General features: G+C 38.8%; 1 protein-coding gene across 2 annotated transcripts in view; it reads right to left on the bottom strand.

Annotated features, from left to right (window-relative positions):
• tmem132e (transmembrane protein 132E) overlaps positions 1 to 21,530 on the bottom strand; it is a 251,276-nt gene that overhangs the window by 11,586 nt on the left and 218,160 nt on the right. For both annotated transcript variants that reach the window (XM_026372763.1, XM_026372762.1), the window contains exons 5-7: positions 16,345 to 16,488; positions 8,946 to 9,151; positions 3,696 to 3,975 (exon numbers count right to left, since the gene is read on the bottom strand). In XM_026372763.1, the coding sequence (XP_026228548.1) occupies positions 3,696 to 3,975; positions 8,946 to 9,151; positions 16,345 to 16,488 (630 nt within the window). The remainder of the gene's footprint in view (positions 1 to 3,695; positions 3,976 to 8,945; positions 9,152 to 16,344; positions 16,489 to 21,530) is intronic.

Here is a 21,530-nt window from a genome sequence, read left to right as displayed (position 1 = left end):
AAGATTTATTCATGCAAGTTGTAAATTTCATGGGCACCTTATGATATCCACTGTAGCAGAAATGCACCTGAATAAAACAAGCCACCTCTGAGGCAACAAAGCATCCCCTCACATCTACAGAAAATTGCTAATTTCAGTTTGGAGTGATTGCCACTCTAAATAGATCCAGAGAGGAGGTGAAGAATAACTTTTATTGCACAGAAGTTTGACAAAGTTGAGCAGCAGTAGGAGTGTGTCATTCACTGTTGTCCACTAATTGCGACACTGTACATTCACAGTATATGCCCATAAATAATTCCTGTGCTCGATTGGGAGACATCTTATCAGACAGAATCTGATATTATCTGAACCCAGCATACTAAAAGTACTTCACAGTCTTTGAAATTCAAACATTTTTTTTTTTCTCTTGAAGACACTCGGGAATGTTTAAGTGAGTTAGATGCATAGTACATTTTTATGGGTGCTTTTAAGACTTGTGTACACTGCTTCAACCGGCTAAAGATTCTCTTGGTGTGTAAATAAGAAAATAGAAAAATTCTGTAATAATTGTATGTCCTGTGGCATGGAGTAAAGTCAAGCATGTAAAAATAGATCTATTGCTACACTTTGGATGTGACAATTAAGGCATACAGCAAATTTTCTACTAGCAAATGATACTAACTACATGTATTTTTATTTGTTCTACTCTTTAAAACTAGAAAATGGTTAGGGGTTATGGTTAGTTCATCCTCAAGGCTGTCCCTGATTGGCATGTACAGTATATGCAGCATGTAGCGGACGTCATTGGTTAACATCATCAGAGTACCCATGTCTGACATCAATAAAGAAAACTCCCAACAAAATACAATTTGCTATTTAGAAAAACAGCTTTAGCAAATCGAGCACCGAGTCATGTTTTGTACACTTAGGTAACAGATCAATTCAGCCTGGTTACATTTTGACATCTACAAGCACTAACCCTAGAAATGATGAGTATTTTTTAGTATACTGTACTTTTCCATCAATGTAATTAACATTGACGAGCACTGAGATGTTTTCTGCCTCTTTATGCTTGTTTGCACAAAACACAAAGTGCTTCTCTTCCAGGAGGATGAACTGATGAAATACAAATGTAATAGCTCTTGAAACACAGTGAAAAAAAGAGGAAAACATGACCCCCGCTTTCAACTTTTACAACCTGTAAACTTTCAGGCAATTACACAGCTTCCCACATTGCAAAGTAAGTGGGTGCAACAACTGTAAAATAAACCTCTGCACCTAACACAAGGCACAAGTCCCCTCCACAGCTACAGACCATCAGATACACCAGGTAGAGTACAGGGAACTCCACCTGCAGTCCCTGTCCTCATTTCAATAAAATTACTTTCTTGGGAGATATTATCAACTGAATTGGACAAATCAGAATAACAGAAAAGAGACGCTGCTCATGCATTTGATTTCTTGAGATAGAGGTTGGGATGTGAGAGTGTTTACATAAATGATGTGTTCTTTTATACATTTCATGTGTGTAGTTTGGAATTTATTATCTTCTCAGCTATAGAGCTTCACAGATAGATTGCATAATTAAACACAATTCTTTTTCAATCTTCTGTCTGTTGCATGTTTTTAGATATGAACTTAATAATTTCTAGCTTTTCACATTGAATTCCTCTGAATCCGGCTCCCAACTCTCACCAGATTTGGTTGATTCTTAGAAATCACTCGACACTGCTCCATCTTAATAGGATATGGTTTAGAAGCATAATTAAGAATGGCTATGCTCATAGTTTAACCTCAAACCATTTGTGTCTTTTATTGAATATCTGTCAAATTTACGATAGAAAACTTAGGAGTACATAAACTAATCATCAGCTTCAAAAAGAAAATTCAAATGTCTGGAATTTTGCACAAAGTAGACAAAAGCTGATCCCTTTTTTTTTTATTCATATTCATGAGCTGGTGGACAATTTAAATCAGTCTCCCAAGACCCAAAAACTAATTTAAATCCTCTGACAGACAAAAAATTTCAGTAAAGGAACAACTGTAGAGCAATATTATGTTCATTTCAGAAAACCAGCATAACTATTTCACTATCTTTTGTAAAATACACACTGAAAACTGACAGTCTTCATTTTGTAATTTGAGTTTTTAAGCCACCAATCATTCCTGTAGATGTGATTCCGCAGAGATCTAATTTCTGTTTCCTTCATGGTGTTTTAACATGAGACTTTGAGGATTTTCTTTTTAAGGTTGCATTGACCTTTCATCATTCACAGTCACACCCACAGGGAATGAACTGTAGGTTCAGTGACCACTGATCACCTGACTTGAACGCACAATGAAGTGAAGCCCTGCAGGGAACTCTTACACAAGACTGAGTAAGTGAGGGATGGCATGAACCTGTGAAGACACGTAAAGTGTCCTTTAATTTTATTATCCATGTCCGTGGATGACGGTGGACGACGGTAACTCCAGATCAGAGTTTGGGATTGAAATATCTACTGAAGGCATTGCTATGTCATTATCCACAGATGTTACCAGTGTACTGTCAAAGTACAGCCTCGCAGAGCCACTGGCCACTTACAGTCAGTTAATAATAATTACATCTGACATGGTGATCAACATGTGATCATCAGGGGAGCCTGTTGGCCACCTGACGAAAGACTCAGATCAGTTTGTCTTGTCTGTTAGAATAGTTTGAGGGATGAAATCCTTTCTGAAGATCTTATTTATTTATATATTCACATTTGCTATGAGTCAATGTGGCAAGTTACGTCTGCTGGTAAATTGATGTATAATTATTCATACCTTTCAACAGATTACAAATGATCAATTGCTCATTTAAAATGATGGATTGGTGACTTCTATCTTTCCTCCCTATTTCGCCATCATCAGATGCATCCATCAGGCAACTATTCTTTCTCCTGACAGGATGAAACTGTGATCTTTCATGGTCATCAAAACTTTCACCAACCGTTAGGTCTCTTGGTCCCCGTAAATGACCGCTGAAGCATCAGTAAATCACTGCACAGGAGACAGAGCTTTTGCTGGTTCCTTAATAGGGATTTCTGAACCTGTCCTGGCTGATGCATTTTTATGCACTTTATGTCAGGGAGCTGTTTCATTTGAGAGAAGTGGACATCAACTGCAGCATACACTTACCGAGAAACAAGGAGCTCCTTGTTTTATAACAGAAACAGACAAAAGGTGAAAGAGCATAAATAGAGAATAAACTGTGGCACTGTTGTGAATATCCTTCAAGGGTGAACCTGCATAATTACAACTCCAGTGTTATGATCATAGTTGTAGTACGGCATCATTCCTCGTGTTAATTACTATATAACATCGTACTCACAGAGTTCAGTGAGAGAAGGGGAAATGGCAAAACTAAGTCAAACATGGTGAGAAACACAAGCAATCAAAGCTCAGCTGAGCTACATATAGTTGGCAGAGAAAACAAAGATGAAGAGTAAAATCATACACAAACTGTGTACTGTATCCATCAATCGCAACTTACTGACGATCTTCTGGGATTATCCTACAACTAGTGCCATAGTTGTCCAGAGTAATGAGGGATTATTACAGAAATTTCAGGTGTGCTCTCTTGAGTGTGTGATAATAAATAACAGTTTTTAATATTTTAAAATTCTCTGTTCTCTACAAGACTTCATTTTTCTCTGTGAATCCTCAGGACTGAAGTGTAAAAAGTGGTTTACCTTCAGCGTGGTGAAGCCAAGCTCCAGGCCAACCAGGACAGTCCTGTCCACCAACTCTGCTATTCTAGGGTCGGCCACCTTCAGAGAGTCCTGGACCAGGTCAGTGACATCCACCTGCCAGTCAGACCCCAGCATGGTGATGACTTGGTCAGTTCCCTCTGTGGAGGTGGTGTGGAACTGGGTCAGCACCTTGACCATGGCCCGCTGGTACTGCAGGGTGCAGCCTCGACTCACTCGGCGCTCATCATCTTCCTCGTCTGCATCGCTGTCTCTGGTGCTCCTTAGGCAGACAGAAAAAAAGGAGATGTAAGTAGAGAACGGTAAAACATTAAACATGAATCTATTCAGTGTCAAAGATGCAGCAAATGCAGTTGTACAGCTATCCTAAAACTCTGTGTGTGCCAATTCAAGGCAGGTGTTAATCTGTAAAGAGAGAAAACAAATGGGAAAACTTGAAAAGCTAAACTCAACACCCAAAATTTGGCCACGTTTGTGGAACTGGCAACCAAAAAGATTGAGAACCACTGCTAAAAAATGAAAACCATCACCAATCATAACTTGACACTTTTTAAAATTGAGCAGCTGCTGCTAAATTATGCTCAGCACTGCGGCATAATGCTACGTCTCAATTTGTGCCTTCTGTTCTTAAGGATCCCTACTCATTTTATAATTTGACATCATAACACTGATGAGAAATTTGGCACCACTCCACACAAATCCATTACATTATCGGTTCTGATGTTGTGTTATTGAGAAAAAAGTCCTCTGTGCCAGCAGCCAAGGAGATAAGTACCAAAAAGCGGAGTTTTGGACTGATGCCCTTCTTATTTCACAGAAGCCCTGGGCAGTGGGGTTAAATATGCCAGGTGCATTCCCCACCGAGTACAATCTGCGCTACAACAAGATGTACAAGTTCCCCAACTTTCCTCAGCAGGCTTGACAGTCTGCCGGCTTCTCCTCACAAAGCACTCCCGTTCTTAATCTTTGCTTATCTTAACTATCTGAACAACTTGAGATTCAGGAAAGGAAGCAGGGCTGTCAGCCACCGACAAAGTATATATATCTCACCCACTAATTCAAGGAACAAGTCCAATTACTAGGCTAAGCACTTCTGTCCTGGGGTCTCATAAATACTTACATTACATTTCATCAACAGCAAAATTCCTTGTTGCATGTACCTTTCCACCTGTCCCACCAACTGGGTTTGATTATTAATTCATCTCAGCATCAACACTGTCTACAAATCACCATTCTCACCAATACCCCAGCACTGTGCTCTGCCTGTAACTTTGTAGGGCCGGGTAGTTCAAGCTAGTTCACCTCATGAACGTCACCTCATGTGCTCCGAAAAAGCTTCAGTCATGGACGTATCATATCTGTGTCTATGGCTGATGGGATTTCCTTCTTTTGTGATACATTCAAAATGTAAAATACTTGACAAGGTGGAAAAGCTATTTTGACTTCAATATAAAAATATACGTGAATGCAAAGTAAGTGTCTGATTGTATTAGATAACATATTAGTACAAGCTGCATGTACTGTGCAAAGTACTCAGGAAAAAAGAAAATATATAAGCATTTAGTTACAGCTGGAAGTTACATAATCTTGCATATGGATTCTGTCTTACATATCACTTTACAAATTGTTTTTTAAGAATAATAATAATAATAATAATTTACTTTACCTGAATACTACTAAAGGGGAAAGCTGCATAAAAGTAATACTAATAATAATAAACAGTGACATGTTTACATGTAACATGATATGATAACATGAGAGACATGATTTGAGCCATAATGCATTTTTCCCTCAGTTCAGAATACATACATACATACATACATACATACATAGTGGCACCGCCTCTGTGTACTGACAGAGGAACTTCAGGACATGTTGTTGCTGATGTACTTAGATGGTGGGTGAGTTAACTCCACAGCAGGCGATGAGACTGCACACTCAGTTACTCATTCAGTTAAAGGCAGAGAAAAACTCAACGAGACAGCAAGACTCTGTCTCTGTCAAGGAGTTTCACAACTCTTGGCTCAGGTCAGTAAAAGTTTACCTTTCTCGGCCTGTACCTGAAAATAAGGTTTAGATTTTTTTTTTCCCCCCCCAGAAGAATTTTGTCTGTTCTTATTAGTCTCTCTGATACAACCGTACAAGCTGAAGCTTCAATGCACACGAACTGCCTGCCCGATTACTCTTGGTTTCCTTTTTTAGTGCATGTTACTGGATAATGCAGCCAGTGAGCAATTCTGCTGCACTGTAGCAAAGGCCCACTGCAGGCCAGGAGACCTTGCTGTGCATGAAGGTTCAGAATGTGTCACTTTGCAGAACTGAAGGGATGTGGGATGGAAAGACTGCAACAGAAAGGAAAATAAAAGAGCTAAGGAGGCGAGGGAAATCGTGTGGGAGGTTAGAGGTTGTGTAAAGGAGAGTCAGAGTGCTTGTGAGAGCAGTAAAATAAGCAAGAGAGAGTGAGTGATGGCAAGATTGAGGGGAGTTAGTGAAAAGGAAATAGTTGAATCAAATAATCACAAACTAAAGCAGCTTAGGCAGGTAATCATCATGATTTGATGTTCCTGGAGTGCATTTAAAATGACTAATGAATTACATTAGGCTAGATCACAGTTTGAGGTCAAAGAACAGTAAAATGGCAAAGAAGTAATAGTTAGTTGTATGTGAAATTGACATTATTTAGGACAATGAACACACACTGGCATATTTATATTTTCACTCATCGTGGACTATAAAAGTTCACAAGTGAAAGTTTTTAAGTCAGCAAGCAGAACAGGTCCTCGAGATGCTCAGAATCACCTGCATTTTTATTCTAGTGATCAACATGTATCATTCATTCATGTATCATTGCAGCCCACTCTTCTCAAATTAAAATGGTAAACATGTCATGATATAAAATTGCAATATATTTCATGTAGTAGTATACAGTACTTACAGGGCCCCCAATGTACTGCCACAGCTATGAGCTATGAGCTACCAGGTAAAAAAAAAGAAAAAAGAAACACAACATCACATATCGCTATAATGCATCCATCAAAAATGTGCCAAACATCCCCACTATACATATCACTAAAAACCCACAGACTCCTGTGGGAAGGCCATTCTAGTCAGTATCAGCACCTGCATGTGGCACCATTGAGAATGATGAGAGCGGCTTTTCTGTCATTTCCTGATGCTGAAAAGAACTACAGGGAAAAGTTGAAAAAAAAAAAATATATATATATATATATACTCTCAGTGAAACCAAATGACAGCATGCAAGACATGAATGCTTCACCTGTAGTGAAATAAAATCCATTGGTTTGGTTGTGTAGCAATCATAGTGACTGAAAATACAGCAAGAAACCTTTGATTTTCATGAAGGCACAAGGGAAGTTATATGCATAGAAAATGGCCCGGAGAATTGTAGACATACACACTTTAGAAAAACAAACTTTAAAACCACACCAATTTGCTTGAAACAACTAGTTCAACTATTGATATTCAAAGAACATCAAATAACAATGGTAATATCGTTATGCGAGAGTTATACCCCCTCTAGCAAACCCTGGGGCCTTGTAAACACCGGACAAACGGCAAACACCACTCAAAAATAACGAGGTCTGAGAATCTCACAAATCTTATAAGAGCACATATACGATTCCTCATCTGCAGGATTCACTTTTAATAGGCTGCTCCTTTTACAAACAAAAATGAATGAATAGTGCTAAAGTGGGGATTTAAGACACATTCTGCACGTCAAAATAATATACCACCTATACCCCATTATAGCCCATTGGGGATCTTTGAAAGATGAGGCTATGCAAGATGTTTTCCAAGCACTTTAGGTCATTTAAAATACCTCGATTCCTCAAACAACTCTTTAAACATGCCATTTGTATTCAGGTTGGGCAGAAATGGATTTGGTCTACGGTGATGTACTCCAGCAGCGCCGACAGCAGCCACCCGCGTGAGTGTTAATGCTCCCATTAAACATTTCCTAAATGAAGGGTTGTGGGCCTGTTTGTTACTGCTCCAAGCATGACAAGAATACTGGAATATTTTAATGAGCCCAGGTTCCTTAACCTAAGACCATATTTTTCATCAGGGTCCAGACTCGATCTGCTTTAATTTCCCACTGGTGACATTTTTTCCTCACACATCTAAAGGTGTTATATTTTTAAGGCTTGTAAGAAACAGCTCATTCATTTTTTATTGCCTGCTGGATTTTCTCTTTCATCCACAAGCTTCGGTAATATTGACATGAAGGTCACACAATTGGCCTTGATTTCTTACAATGACAGGAATGGCAGCGTATAAAAGGAATATAAGTATAAGAAGAGATAACTATATCACACTGCTACAGTCATGATTACTGTATTTGGAAAACATGACCATACTACTGCATCAGCATTGTAACTGGAAGTATATCTACAACTGTTTAACTCTGAATCATTTAGAATTCAAAGCCCCGAATTACCGGCTTCTGAGTCTAAAAATATCCTCATCTTTCACTGTGAAAAGCTTTCTGTGTACTTACTCAAAGTCAAATTAAGTATAAAATGGGTTCAGATTGGTATGACACTTACATGACAACCTTGAAGATCAATTTGCGCTTAATATCCAGGATAACCGAGAGAAGTTGAACTGCTTTTAAGTTTCTAATATTTGACAACGCAGATTTCAGCTTTCTTTGGATAATGAGTCCTCTGGTAAAATCGTGTATAAAAATAAGACTAGACAAAGATTTCTGCGCTGAACGCAGCCTGGCTGTGCTGCTTTTACGATGGCATATAGATAATCAAAGAAAATGGAGCCAACAGGTTTTAGAGCACTACCTTGAAACATACTTTTAACATTGAAGAGTTTCACCAAGGTAAAACTTTACATTAGAAGAAAGCTATGTTTTTATTTTACACCTTGGGCTGCACTTTCCTATTGATTGGTTGCTGAAAGTGTTGTTCCACCTAATACTTGTTCCAGGACGAATAAATGTTATTTATATCAGTTCTGCGAACACTGCAACATCGCTACTAACAAAAAGCACAAGTAGCAAGATCAGAAAAGGTGCAAATAGCGTTAGACAGATTGTTTAAACCACTTTATCCTGAGATGAGACTGAATGCTAGTGCAAAACCGCTCCCTGTGCATAACTGTTAGAATAGAAAGCCTAATGGTGGCAACATGAAGTTACATTCACAAATCTTAACAGTTAACTTGGTGTTCTCCCAGATGGGAACAGTAGAGCCTCACCTTCGGTCAGGCAGAATGGGAACTCTCCAGCCTTTGATGAAGCTGAGATTGTTGTCAGAAAGTTCCACCTGCAGAGGAAGTTTGGGCACCCACACGGTCAGCTCCAGCGGGGAGCTCAGGTGCTCGTAGCTGAAGATGACTCTGGCATTCATGGAGCCCCGCGTCTCCTTCCCGTTGACGAACACATAGTCACAATTCATGGACACCTAGGACAGATCAGGGTCACAAGTCAGAGACCATCTATATGGTAATGGTCACATTGGTGGCAGAAGATCTTAGTGATATGTGATGATATACAGCAGAGTACAGATGCAGCTGTCAGTGGCACAATTCATTACTAAACATTTCAAGGTTGTAACTTTCAGTAGAGCAAATATACAGCGAGGAATTCAATCTGTTTGAACGTGATGTGAAAGTTTGGGCCACATAAACCACGTCTGGCCTATACTTTCATTTTGTCTTAGAGGCCTGGTTCACCACACTCTAATAAAAAGCAAACAAACAATATTTTGGTCAGTTTCCACACACAAGAAAGGTTTCTCTGAAGAAGCCTCTCACTGACGTCTGCATATTACCCACACTAACGGGGGCACTGTTTCTAGAGAACGTATCTCATTTTGAATTTTTAAAACTGTCACTTGCATTAAAGCGACTGATACGAATATGAAGCACATTTAGCACATTGCAGACCCCCTGCTGCACTTCTCAACCCCAGTCTACATGTTTTCATTTCATCCAAACATTAAAGAAGCTAATTCTACTGGTCTGCACCAGAGACAGAAATGCTGCGTGAAAATGCTGCTGTCTTCAGTCAGACTGAAAACCTGCAGACTTTCCTCCCTTAATGGCACAGTGCTGAGAACCACAGCTGTAAACAAGGCTTACCGGCTGTGGGCTGTTCGCTGATTTAATTTGAATCTTTTATGCAGTCATATTAGTTCTTCTAAGTAACTCAGTGTTTGTTAAATATGTACAGTGCAAATTAGGTATTCAAACCACATCATAACCTTGGTGCCTCTCTTGCCCATTCTCAGCATAATGATCTATGAACAATTATACAAACACATGATATGCCAACAAAAGCTTTTAGGCAAAAACTATTTATATAATATGAAGGCTGACAGTATTTTCACATATCACATGAACTTTAGTTCATAACACCTACAAGGCACATTACTAAACATATTCATACATTTCCCCTAGCATGTGACAGTAATGTTTTGTGATATCATTTGTGACACAGCAGTGACACAGGCTATGAATTCAATATATGGATATTTCTAAATTTAAGCCTTACCAAATGCCATTTTTAACTTTAAGTCATTCTTTAGCTTTCCCATCTAGTCAAAAATCTCCAGTTCAATTTGAATTATCATAAATACTTGTCCCCCCAACACTAAATTATTAACTGCAATGGATCTGGAGGGCTTTGCTTCTGGGGTCCCATTGAAGATTTATCTAGTGGTGGGAGGTAGCTGGCATTGTAATCAGAGGATCTAATCTCCTGCAAATGGAGGTCGGGCTGGCCAGTTTTCTCAGGGCTGGGGATTCATCATAACTGGGAAGAGGTCGGTAATATAATTCCCCTCCATGCAGACAGGCCAGAGAGGGGGAAGGGTGGATGGTGGAGGGACTTCTTAAGATGACAGTCTTTCCCTCTGGTTCAGTTAATGCAATTGTGCAGGATTTGACCTCATGTTGCTACCGCAGTACAGCAGCCTTTGTGTGTTTTGTTTTATCTGCTGATGTGTAGCCCAGTGTGCATGAACCAAGTTACAAAGTAACTCAACGCAATGGCCCCGGCCACTTTGATTGATCATAGCCTGGCTTGTTGTATGTAGAGTAGAGAACATTTGCCTGACTTGTACTTCCTTCCACTCTAAAGCCACACACATATGCCCATACACACCAACGGAAAATGTGCCCTAGCTGCAGCACTGCTTCATCTCCTGCAGCTATTGCTGCTGATAAACTTGGCCGGCTAATTGCAAGTCAAAAGCTGTTTGCAATTCTGGGTATCAGTGGCCCTGTGGGGGCTTTCTGAGGAGGGCTTTCACACACTGAGCCGCCACATGCAGTCACACTACTACTAATGTGCTATGGCATCTTCCATGATGCCAGCAGATTGCCTGGGTGGAGACGGATCATCAGGACAAGTGCCAGTGCTGCCTGCATTGGTCGTACTCTGGTCACATGATGCAATGTAAAAGACCGGCTGGGTTAATAAAGGTGAAGACACCAAAGGGCTTTTCACACATTTATTCCATAACATTAACTGAATTAATTTCCCAAATGGTTTCTGTAGCTTCTGTCCTTCAAGCGAGTTCTTCAGTCCTTAAATGCCAATTTATTATGACGTGACCAGTCGCACAGCATCACATAATTCTGAGTGTGTTCACCTCATCCATGCACATAATGCGCATAAAGCAGTTAAACACATATTTCACATAATTGAGTGTGAAACTTCAGCCAATTTCATTTCATCTTGAGCAGTGATATCTCTGAAACAGATTAATTGCTATTACATCATCAGCCTATTGTTTACACATGACCACCCTAAATAAGTAATTCAACACAGTATTTACTTTCACAAAGTTACAGAATTTGCAAGAGAAATAAACCTGAATGGTCAAAAACACAGGCAGAAACTGTATATCCTGGCTTTTGGTTAATTACATGCATCCTGTATGCCGACGTGTTTCACACAATGGTGGGCTCTCGACAGCAAAGGAGAAAAGCTCCTATCTTGCGTTTGGCTGAACATGAAAAAAATCTAAAAGAGAAAAGAGTGTGTGCTCCTGCTTGGTAACAAAAGGACTGAGGATGTGGAACACAGTCCTACATACAGTACACAAAGCAATGCAGACAGTTTGCGTGGTTTGGGCTGCACAAAGATGTCCACATAGGGGTCGCTCACAGACTTAAGAAGGGATGACATTTACATCATGTGGACCCTCACGGTCATATAGATAAGAAAACTAGAAATGGTGAAAACAGAAAAAGACACATCTTCCCAGCCACATACCTCGGGTTTGTTGGAAAGAATGTTTTCAAATATAATTTTAGATAACAAGAGCAGTAAGGCTAAATTTTATAAATCATGATTTCATCAATAAACAACATAACAAGTGTAACAATGCATCGTTGACATTAGATTTTTTTTTATCTGACTATACTCAAGGGTTAGGTACTGTGCATGGGCGTGATATGAACGTATAAGGCAGCACAGTGTGTTGGAAATTTAACTTTTATTAGACAACAGGAAAGGTTAAGAGAGAAAGAGGATGGCATGCAACATCCTGGACTAGAAGCCCAGTTGCTACGGTTACATCATCTGTGTTGCAAATGTACAAGCTCCTTGGTCACCCCAAATCAAAAGAAAGGATTTCACAAAAAATGGGTTCAGACATAAATAAACAAAACCAGGCACAGACAGAGTCTGCAAATATTTCCCATGTTGGAGTTGCAATTATCCCAGAAGCAGACAGAAATTAACGCTCAGCTGGGCTGCTTAAAAGCTAAAATACACCAAGTAATTGCATAAACACCCCTTTTATTCCTGTGTTACATCTGCAGGTGCAGTTATGCTCAGTCACGATTTCCTTGTGTATCAAAAAAAAAAGAAGACAAATGATTTTCTCTCCCATGTTTCAATGTTAAGAACAGACACAAGAAGAAGAATGGAGCCTGCCTGATGGCATTCCTGTGTGGCAAGTGTTTCCAAAGCAAAACCACAATTATGCTCGATTTTATTTTCAAATTTAAAAAATCCCTTGAATTTACTGCCACATTAATCCGCAAAACTCAGTTTCTATTTAGGGATAACATATGTATGATATGAACACTGAATAAAAGTTGACATATGGCTAGTGTTACTGGGATTGTGCCTCGTAGCTGTTGTGAAGCTTTTCTTCGTGTGATGAATGTGTGGTAGCTTCCACAGCTCCACAACCAACGAGTTAATTTAACTCTGTTAGCTAAATGAGCCAGCCCCCATTAGCCTGTTGTAGGTAGGATAAATGATGTTGAGTGTGAAAATGACCTGCTTGGAAAGCTGGGACTTTGGGAAACAGTTCAGATGTAATTAAAATATAATTAAATGTATTATTGAAAATTGTGATCAGTGTATTTTAAGGCATTGTAAGGTTTATTAAAACAAACAAACAAAAGAAATCTCTGCACATTCTGGCCCGTGTGAGAGTCAAGTCCAGTTAACGCTACAACTAGATACAAGCACGAAAACATTTCCAGCCAAGCTGTGTGAATATTTAAGGGCACCTCCAAACAAGAGCTGTCTTTGATATTACTATATTTCTTTTCTTTTAGTTGCTAAATTTGGAGTTGCGCTTAAGGTAAATGTGTCACACTAATATGGAAGTGAAGCATGGAGGAAGGAGCCTTTAGTCAGGTACAGTATATGTACGGGATGACCACAGGCATATGATGTGAGGCATGTGCAGACGCGGGGCCTTATCTCTGCCTTCAGATGGGTTATATGAGTCACAAAAGGGAAAGGATGAACAGTGGGGGAATAGGGGTCGGTCTCCATTGCCTATGATGGCTGCCAAGTCCCCCCCCCCCCCATCCCCGCCTTACACACTCACACAGCTGCCTTTTCTCTGTCGTTTCCCACCTTTTACAACCTTAATAATTATTTCTGCACATGCACACGCACACAGCTACAACTGTGCACACACAGGATTGGCTTATCTGCAGCAGGCTCTTGATGCACACAGCAGCTCGGTTATTTCCAAAGAAGAAAGAAATAAAGAAATACATGAAAGTTCCAGTACAGGAAAATGACAGCCTCTCACCTATTTTTACTCTCAAAGTTAAGAAATAAAAATAAAAATGCAGCAGCCCATGGGTTGGCAAAGATCCAAATGAACAGAATCCTGAGTTGAAAAAAAGCTTCATGAAAATAATCTTAGTTTAAATGCTGTTTGAGTTGCAGTCTCAAGACATGAAGCAAGCAAGAGATGTGACATGTAGCACTGGAAATGTTTGAGGTTTATGTATTTTGCACCACATGTCTGCTGTGCTGCAAAAGTAGTGCTCGGAATAAGAAAACTAAACAAACCAGCATGGCTAACTCAAACAAGAAAATGTGACTGGAATACATCAACATGGTATTAGGCATGACAGTAACGTGTGGCATAGAAACAACAACTAAGTAGTGGAGTGTTTCACCTTTGATGAGCTCTCTGCGAAGCATTTCTTTCTGTGGGACATTTTATTGAATTGTCATGACTCGTGTACTTCCTAGGCCTGAAGGGCTCATTTTAAATTAGCCTTGAATGTTCAATGGCAGACGCACTGAAGCAAACCCACTCAATATCACATGGCCCAGCAGCTTGTCTCTAATGGATAATGAAAAATGATAAAAGACATGCTGAAGCTAGCCATCTCAGTGCAACACCTTTAATACCGACAACACACCACAACTAGAACCCCTGTCACCTAAAATAATCAAATCAATCTAGAAAACTCACAGATCTAAACTCTGCTCTGAATCATTTTCATATTTTAATGTCTTGTTATTTATTTGAACCTATTTACTTGCAACATAATGCGAGCAGTGTGAGGCAGAAATATAACAATTAGACCAGTATATCAGTAGACAGTGAAAATATATTAGACATAAACTCATCTTTTATTAAGAACCAGTCACAACCAATATGATAGAAGTCAGTGTCAGATTTAGCTTCATGGCCTCAGTCTGTAAAATCTGCAATCAAACCTGCCTCATCTGACCTTGAGGAGCTACTAAACCACCGAGAAGGATTTCATTAGCCTGACATGATATAATAGTTTTACTATTCAATGAACAAAATGCTTTTTGACACACACTGAATTCAGTTTTCTTCAAATAGAGATTTAAAGATGTGTGTTATTAGGAGACAAATCATAAGCCGGAGTCAAAGCTCATCACAATGCAAGTCACATCGCCTCCCTCCGTCTGACGGCTGTTTCCCCCCAAGTACAGTGTATTCACATGCAGCTGTTACTGTATTCATAGTTTTTCAATAGATGCACAGCTTTTGAATAAGGAGAGTCGGAGAAACTATCATCTGCCAGGTAAAATCCTCCACTCAGGGAGGCAAGCTAAAACTTTGTAGGTGTTCTGATAGGCAAAATGAAACCTTGCCACTGCCAGAATATATTTGTTCACAAAACGATATATTTTTGAACAGTTAGGATCAACCTCCTGGTAATTAGTAAGTGGGTGTAAAAAACAGAAACAATGCACAATCAGGATCCTCTTTCATCTTGCTGCCATTGTCACCCATGATTGTGTCCAACACCCAAGTGAATGTTTAAAAAAAAAAAGCCATGATGACAAGTTTGTTTGGAAGTATGTGACACACCTTTGAGAAATTGTATGCAGATTTTCAGCTCAAGAAACCAGAGAAGAACAAAAAGATGCCCTCAATTAAAATGTACCAAGAAAAGGATGTTTTTTTTTTTTCAAACTTAAAAGTTTAGTGTGTAATTTTTGAGTTTCCTTTGATGCATAAAAGGAATTTTTTGGTCTGGTGATGATTACATTCTCTTTGTCTGATTCTTTATTTTATAATGGGATGTGCTCCCTTCATATTTATAGTCTCATCTTGCAACCTGTCCTGTATCATAAAGTCTGCTTTCAGAGACTGCTATGTAGGGCGAGGTTATTATTATTATTTGTATTATTAAAAGTTGCATGAGGTGAAATAGCACCAGAGGCCGACTGCTCTGTCTATAATGTTTAATATGATTAATGGTGCAAAACAACACAGCAACACTGTTCTGCTTATACAATTATGCAATCTGCATATAGTGCAATCTATTATAATTGTAATTGACTGGAGAAAATAATAATAGTGTAATCACAGCCCCTAATGTGCTCTGCAAGTTGTTGTGATCCTGCATTAATTTATTTAATCAACAAACTAGATTTGATATTGTACTCTCAGCTCGGTTCCCCTGTGAGCCTGAGCAGTGATTGTTGTGCATCCTGGGGCCACTGGTGTCATATCTGCCTACAGCCATCAAACTTAGCTGAGCATCTAGTGAGTTTTGCACTACAGCACATCAGGTGAGCAGCAGTCTCGGGACAAGATGGGTGTGGTGCTTCAAAAGAAATTTAAAGGAAATTTACTGCTTCATTGCAATAATAAGGATTTATGTTATATTGAGTTTGTCGAACATCGATTGATTTTATCTGAGGCATCCAGTAAAGCAAGAATCAAATCAAGAGTGCATATGGGGCGGCCCAAAAGGAAGTTTTTATGTTTTCCTCACTGATATGACTATGGTGCTCAGCCACTCTCCAGTATTAGCAGGAGAGTAAAGGGATTACATTTTCTAAATTGACATCATCTTCCAGATACAGAGGTTGAGGAAATCAGGTTTACTGTACCTTAACAATGTCTTCATTTGAGGACTTGCACTGCACAGAAGCCGAGATGTCGGTGACTGCTCCATTCATCTCTATTGAGACCATTTTGACAGGAATGGCCACAGTGCGTCCGGTCAGGATGGCTGTGTTGATAATCTCGGTGTCCTTCAGAAAAAAGAAAAAAAAACACATGATATTCATGAAACAGCGAGAGGCAGAGCGTGATTTTTCCTTGATATTTCATCAGCATTACTGATGTCCACATTTAAAACGATTACCATCAGGACTCCTGTGCCTCCCAGGTGACTCTCAGTGGGCAGATCAGAACTCATATTGCTGAGATGTCTTTCATTGCTTTTCATCAACTGACATTTCCATTTCAAGTACACTTTTCTTCCAGTGAGCAACTGGAAGCAACTGAATAAAAAAGACAGACGTCAAAGAGGGGAAATAATCTTAACCTTTGCCGCTTTGGGAAACATATTTTTATGTGGTCCTACTAGGCAATTCACAGCATCGAGCTTAAAATTCAGACTACAGAAAAGGCATGACATTTACTGTACTGTTGTAGAGGATCTCATGCAACTATCCATTTTCAATTTTAGGTTGAACACATAAGTGGAAATCAGAATTGGATGTTAGAAGAGATGGGTTTTGCAAAATCTCATTAGGGATGGATGTCTGTTATCAAAAATGTTTCACTGAAGTGCACAATGAGTGTGGGAAATGCAACAGGAACTGCTTCTGTCACTATGTCCTGTAATATGTTATGTAAATTATATTAATATTACGAAACATGGCCGAAAAATGCATAAAAGCATTTTTTTCCTCATCATTTTCATCCATTTACGCAATTCTGTTTCAACACTCAGGTGTACTTAACACCTGCAATACCTACTCCTTTCTTATTCCTCTACTCAAAAAGCTCTATTATTAGATACGTTTGAATCATTTAACCATAAGATAATGATATATAGAGACATGTATAGACTTTCTCAGCTGCTCATATTCCTAAAACTAGAATGACCTAACTGCAACTCAACAGCTTTGGTTGGGTCTGGTAAGCCATTTATTCATGTATGACATACAAACACAAGGAGATAATCCCTATTAGTAAGTTAAACAATGCACCAAAAAAGCACATTCAGTTCCTTCTTTGTGTATGGCACCTACATTGACATATTATCCAATTATGCCCGAGTTTATGGAGATCATGTATTTAATACTGCTTCTATATAGTTAAAATTTTGAACATCAAAAGGGATCAAACTGTAATTAATACGAGTCGTACGCGAAGATGAGAATAATCCTTGAATTCTGTTAAACTAACCATAAACAAGGCAACAACATTTCATCCCATCGGGATTTTTTATTATGAATGCACTGGAATGCAAATAGCCAATTAAAATACACACCAGGCCTTCAGCGGAGGTTCCTCTCAATTCATTGTGCTTTTTTGGAAGAACATGCAAACCACAAGCGGGTAACACTTTTTTTTTTTTTTGTGGTGCGCAAGTAGCACAAGGGAGCCGAGGCCATGTAAATTTCCCCAAATCCAAAATAGCATATTTACATTTCTGCCCGACACTCATCTCACAGTTTTAATTAGGGTGTCGAACATAAAGTGTGAGACTTTCTTCCCCCTTTAGTTTTTCATGGATTGAGAAACTCAGTATTTATTCATAGAGGGAATTTAACAGGTAGGCTCAGCACTGACTGTTACTCTTTGTCTTAAACAAATAACAAAGACAGCCAGTTCTGAAGTCTTCTTACCGCAGAAATGATACTAGTGCAACAAGGCCAAAAGTCAGTATAGACAGAAGTTAAAGATAGAAACTCGATTCTTTTCATTTATTTTTCCATCTAAGTCTCATCTCAGGTCAAACCCTTTATTTTTGTATGGATTAACTGGTCAATGTCACAAATACAAAAAAGGAACAAAGCAAAACAACTTCCAAAACGTTGTAGTGGCTTCAATCCATTTCTCTTTTATGCATATTTTCATTTTGCATAATAACACGAATACAACACCAGAGAAACACCAGAGTTCTGAAAAGAAATATTGCAAAAACCATTCTACACTCGACTGAAGTAGAAAAGAGGGTTTATTGCTAAAAGCTAAATGCAACAAGTTCAAGGCAGACCTCAACATCAGACCTGTGTGGACTGATAACATCAAGTATAAAGGCCATATCTCACCCTTTCCATAATGTCTTCATTTGTTAGAGGTTTGAATTTTCTTACTTTCTTTCTTATTTCCTTAATTTGCATTTTATGTTGCAGTTTTTCTAGAAAATTCGTTTAGACAGATACCTGGCTAGTTTCTCTGGGTTTCTCATTTGCAGCAGACTAAGGAACATCTGCATTCAACACATGCTGGACATCATTGATCTGTCTATGAGTTACAGTATATATATATCACAGGATCATGTCCTTTACAATGACTGCTCATAGTCTCTTCTGTAGGTTCTTTGAAATCCAAACACCAGAACCTTGGACTCCATTAATAACAGCAATAGCCAGAGCTTCACTCCATTAATTTTACACACTGAGTGAGAAACTAACTGTGAACTAATGTCACTTTGTTCTATTTGTTAATCAACCTCTGGTTCGGCTTTTGACAGATCAATAAAGAAGGCTGAAGAGCTCGGCTTCTGGTCTAAAGAATCAATAATATCATTCACAGCATTCACTGTGGCGGTAACTGTACAAGATTCAGACTGATAACATTGATAGTATTAGTACTTAGAACCTCTTTTGAGCCCCCTGGTAAGTTACAGAACCAGCACTGTGTCATTGAGGACGGTGACAGCTCTTGGTAAAGCAGCAATATGTAAGAATGCTAAGGGATCTAACTTGTTGGGGCTAGCAGGTTTTTGTGTCTCCAGTTTTGACAAGACTTCAAATAAATTCCATCAACACCCACATAATCATCTGTCTAACATTCCCTCACATTCAGAGAACAACAGGACACAAAACGTTAATTAGAGCTATTCACAATCTGTCTGAACCTTTAGATTTACCCATCACATGTTCTGGGATAGAAGATGTTTAGTGCTCCACGATAATGTGTCTAAGTCCAAGCCCCATTCCTCATTTCTTTACTCTAATCTGTAGAATTTAAAACCGGCTAACTCATAAGTGAAGTAAATGTTATCCGAATTAACCCAATAATCCAACGGGTTGTTTCAAAATCCTTCCATTTCAATTGAATTATTAAGTGGAGTTTATGAATCATGGGCAGTTTATGCTAAACAAAACCCAACAGACCTAACTGACTGGACTCTGGGGTGAAATCCTAATTGAAAGACATCATCTCTAACGTCCCCCGTTTTGGCATCTGAAAAGTATTACACTACACAAGACACTTTACAATTAAACGTGTGCTGCTCTGGGAACACTAATTATGCTTACCTGAATTCAGTTTAGAATAAAAATCAGTCATCACTGCACGCAGCTATCATTTCACTTAATTACTACGTCCTGTATGCATCAGCAAAACAGTTATTAGATGTGCTGTTTAATTGTAATACAAAGATGTTGACATCCATTATCACACTGGGTTAAAAAAGTGTATTTTAACACTGCAGTAAACTAATTGAGAATAATTTTAGTAAAGCCTATACAAAATATGACCACATTAATTTATTGTTTTTTGTTTTCGTCAAATTTCTTCTCCGACATAAATGGTATTAAAAAACGGGATGACGTCTAAAAAACTGTTTTATTGAATATTTGGTCTTTTTTTATCCAGTTATGAGTTGAATTGATATAATGTTGCTTAACTGACAATTATTTAGAACTTATTTAAAGATCAATATATATTTGTAATGAATAACTGACTTGGACAAAATGGTTCATCAGATGTTTGTGTTTGTGTGCAATCTTGATTTTAATGTCTTACTCATTTACATTTGCTTTATTAGACCAACAAACGATTCCTGTTATTGTCTCAACAGTATTTACAGATAACAGATAAGTGCTTGTGGTTATTGTCATCCCATTAAATGTTATCCATTACTGTGGCATCTTGCTGGAATGGCTCACAGGCGCTTGGTTTGACAACTGAACTGTACAGAGGAAAGGTTACGTAGCATGTGAGACTCAAATGCTCTGTTCACTTATTACCTTTTGAATAATAAAGATGCTACATTTGGCTCGATGCGTATCTTTAGGAATGCACAAAGATCTAAATGTGAAAATTTGATGCGTGACTACAAGCTGTGGGGTTCGTGCAACACAAAACATCATTTTTTATTTAACATCAGGTGGCTACTGTGGCAAAGAGCAGCTAATGGAATTGGTTTCTGGTATAACTGTGACCCCCTGCTCTGCCGCATCTTTCCTGTTTTCTTCAGCTGTCTTCTCTCCGTGGAATAAGAATGTCCTGTGAAAGACGCCTTTAGTGGATTGGTGTTAATAGTGGCGTAAACTGTGTAATAAGCCCCAGGGCTGAGTTAACCTTACAATCTTGGAATTGTTTCTCCTTTTGCATTGTAAATTCATTGATAATGCAGCAGGTCAACTGTAGCTGGCACACCATTTTTGATCCCACAACCATGAAACCTCTCTTCTTCACTCTCTTTCCTGTCGCTTTTCTTTCTTTCACCTTTCTTATTTATCCTTCTTCACTCATTTCTCAGTCAGAAGTTAGTGCAGGGGTCCAGTGCAGACTTTCATCTCCATTGCTTTGTAAAAAAAAAAATGCATCATGTTTGTATTTTGAAGACAGAACCACCTCCCATCTCCCTATATCAGCAGTTTCTGAAAATGCTGATCTGTTCTACGAGCTGTCAGTGGGTGTACGCCACCAGCCAGAAAGTGCTGATTGATCTGCATCTGCGACTAAACTTAAAATGACACTTATTCCACAGCAGGAAGTTGAAGGATGTGAAAGTTCAGAGACACTCTTCTGTTGCACTGTTAGATTTTTCCAATGCTCAAGTTCCCCTGATATAAGCAACACAGACTTGCTCATAAAAAGCACTTGAGACGCTTTGGCCATGTTCGCTGTGCTAATTACAGTACATTCTAACACTGGCCATAACACGGGGTTTATATCTCAGTGCTCTATTGTGTTGTTTTGAAAGGGCAACACAGATATCAGACCATAAACTTTCATAGCAACCACTGCAATTATTGCTGTTCTTCCATTTAACCGTGAACCATAATCAGTATACTATTCATGTCACATTTCAACAGCCTTA

The sequence above is a fragment of the Anabas testudineus genome, chromosome 14 (genome assembly GCF_900324465.2).
Source record: "Anabas testudineus chromosome 14, fAnaTes1.2, whole genome shotgun sequence".
NCBI classification, from domain to species: Eukaryota; Metazoa; Chordata; class Actinopteri; order Anabantiformes; family Anabantidae; genus Anabas; species Anabas testudineus.
This window is presented reverse-complemented; position numbering and strand designations above follow the sequence as displayed.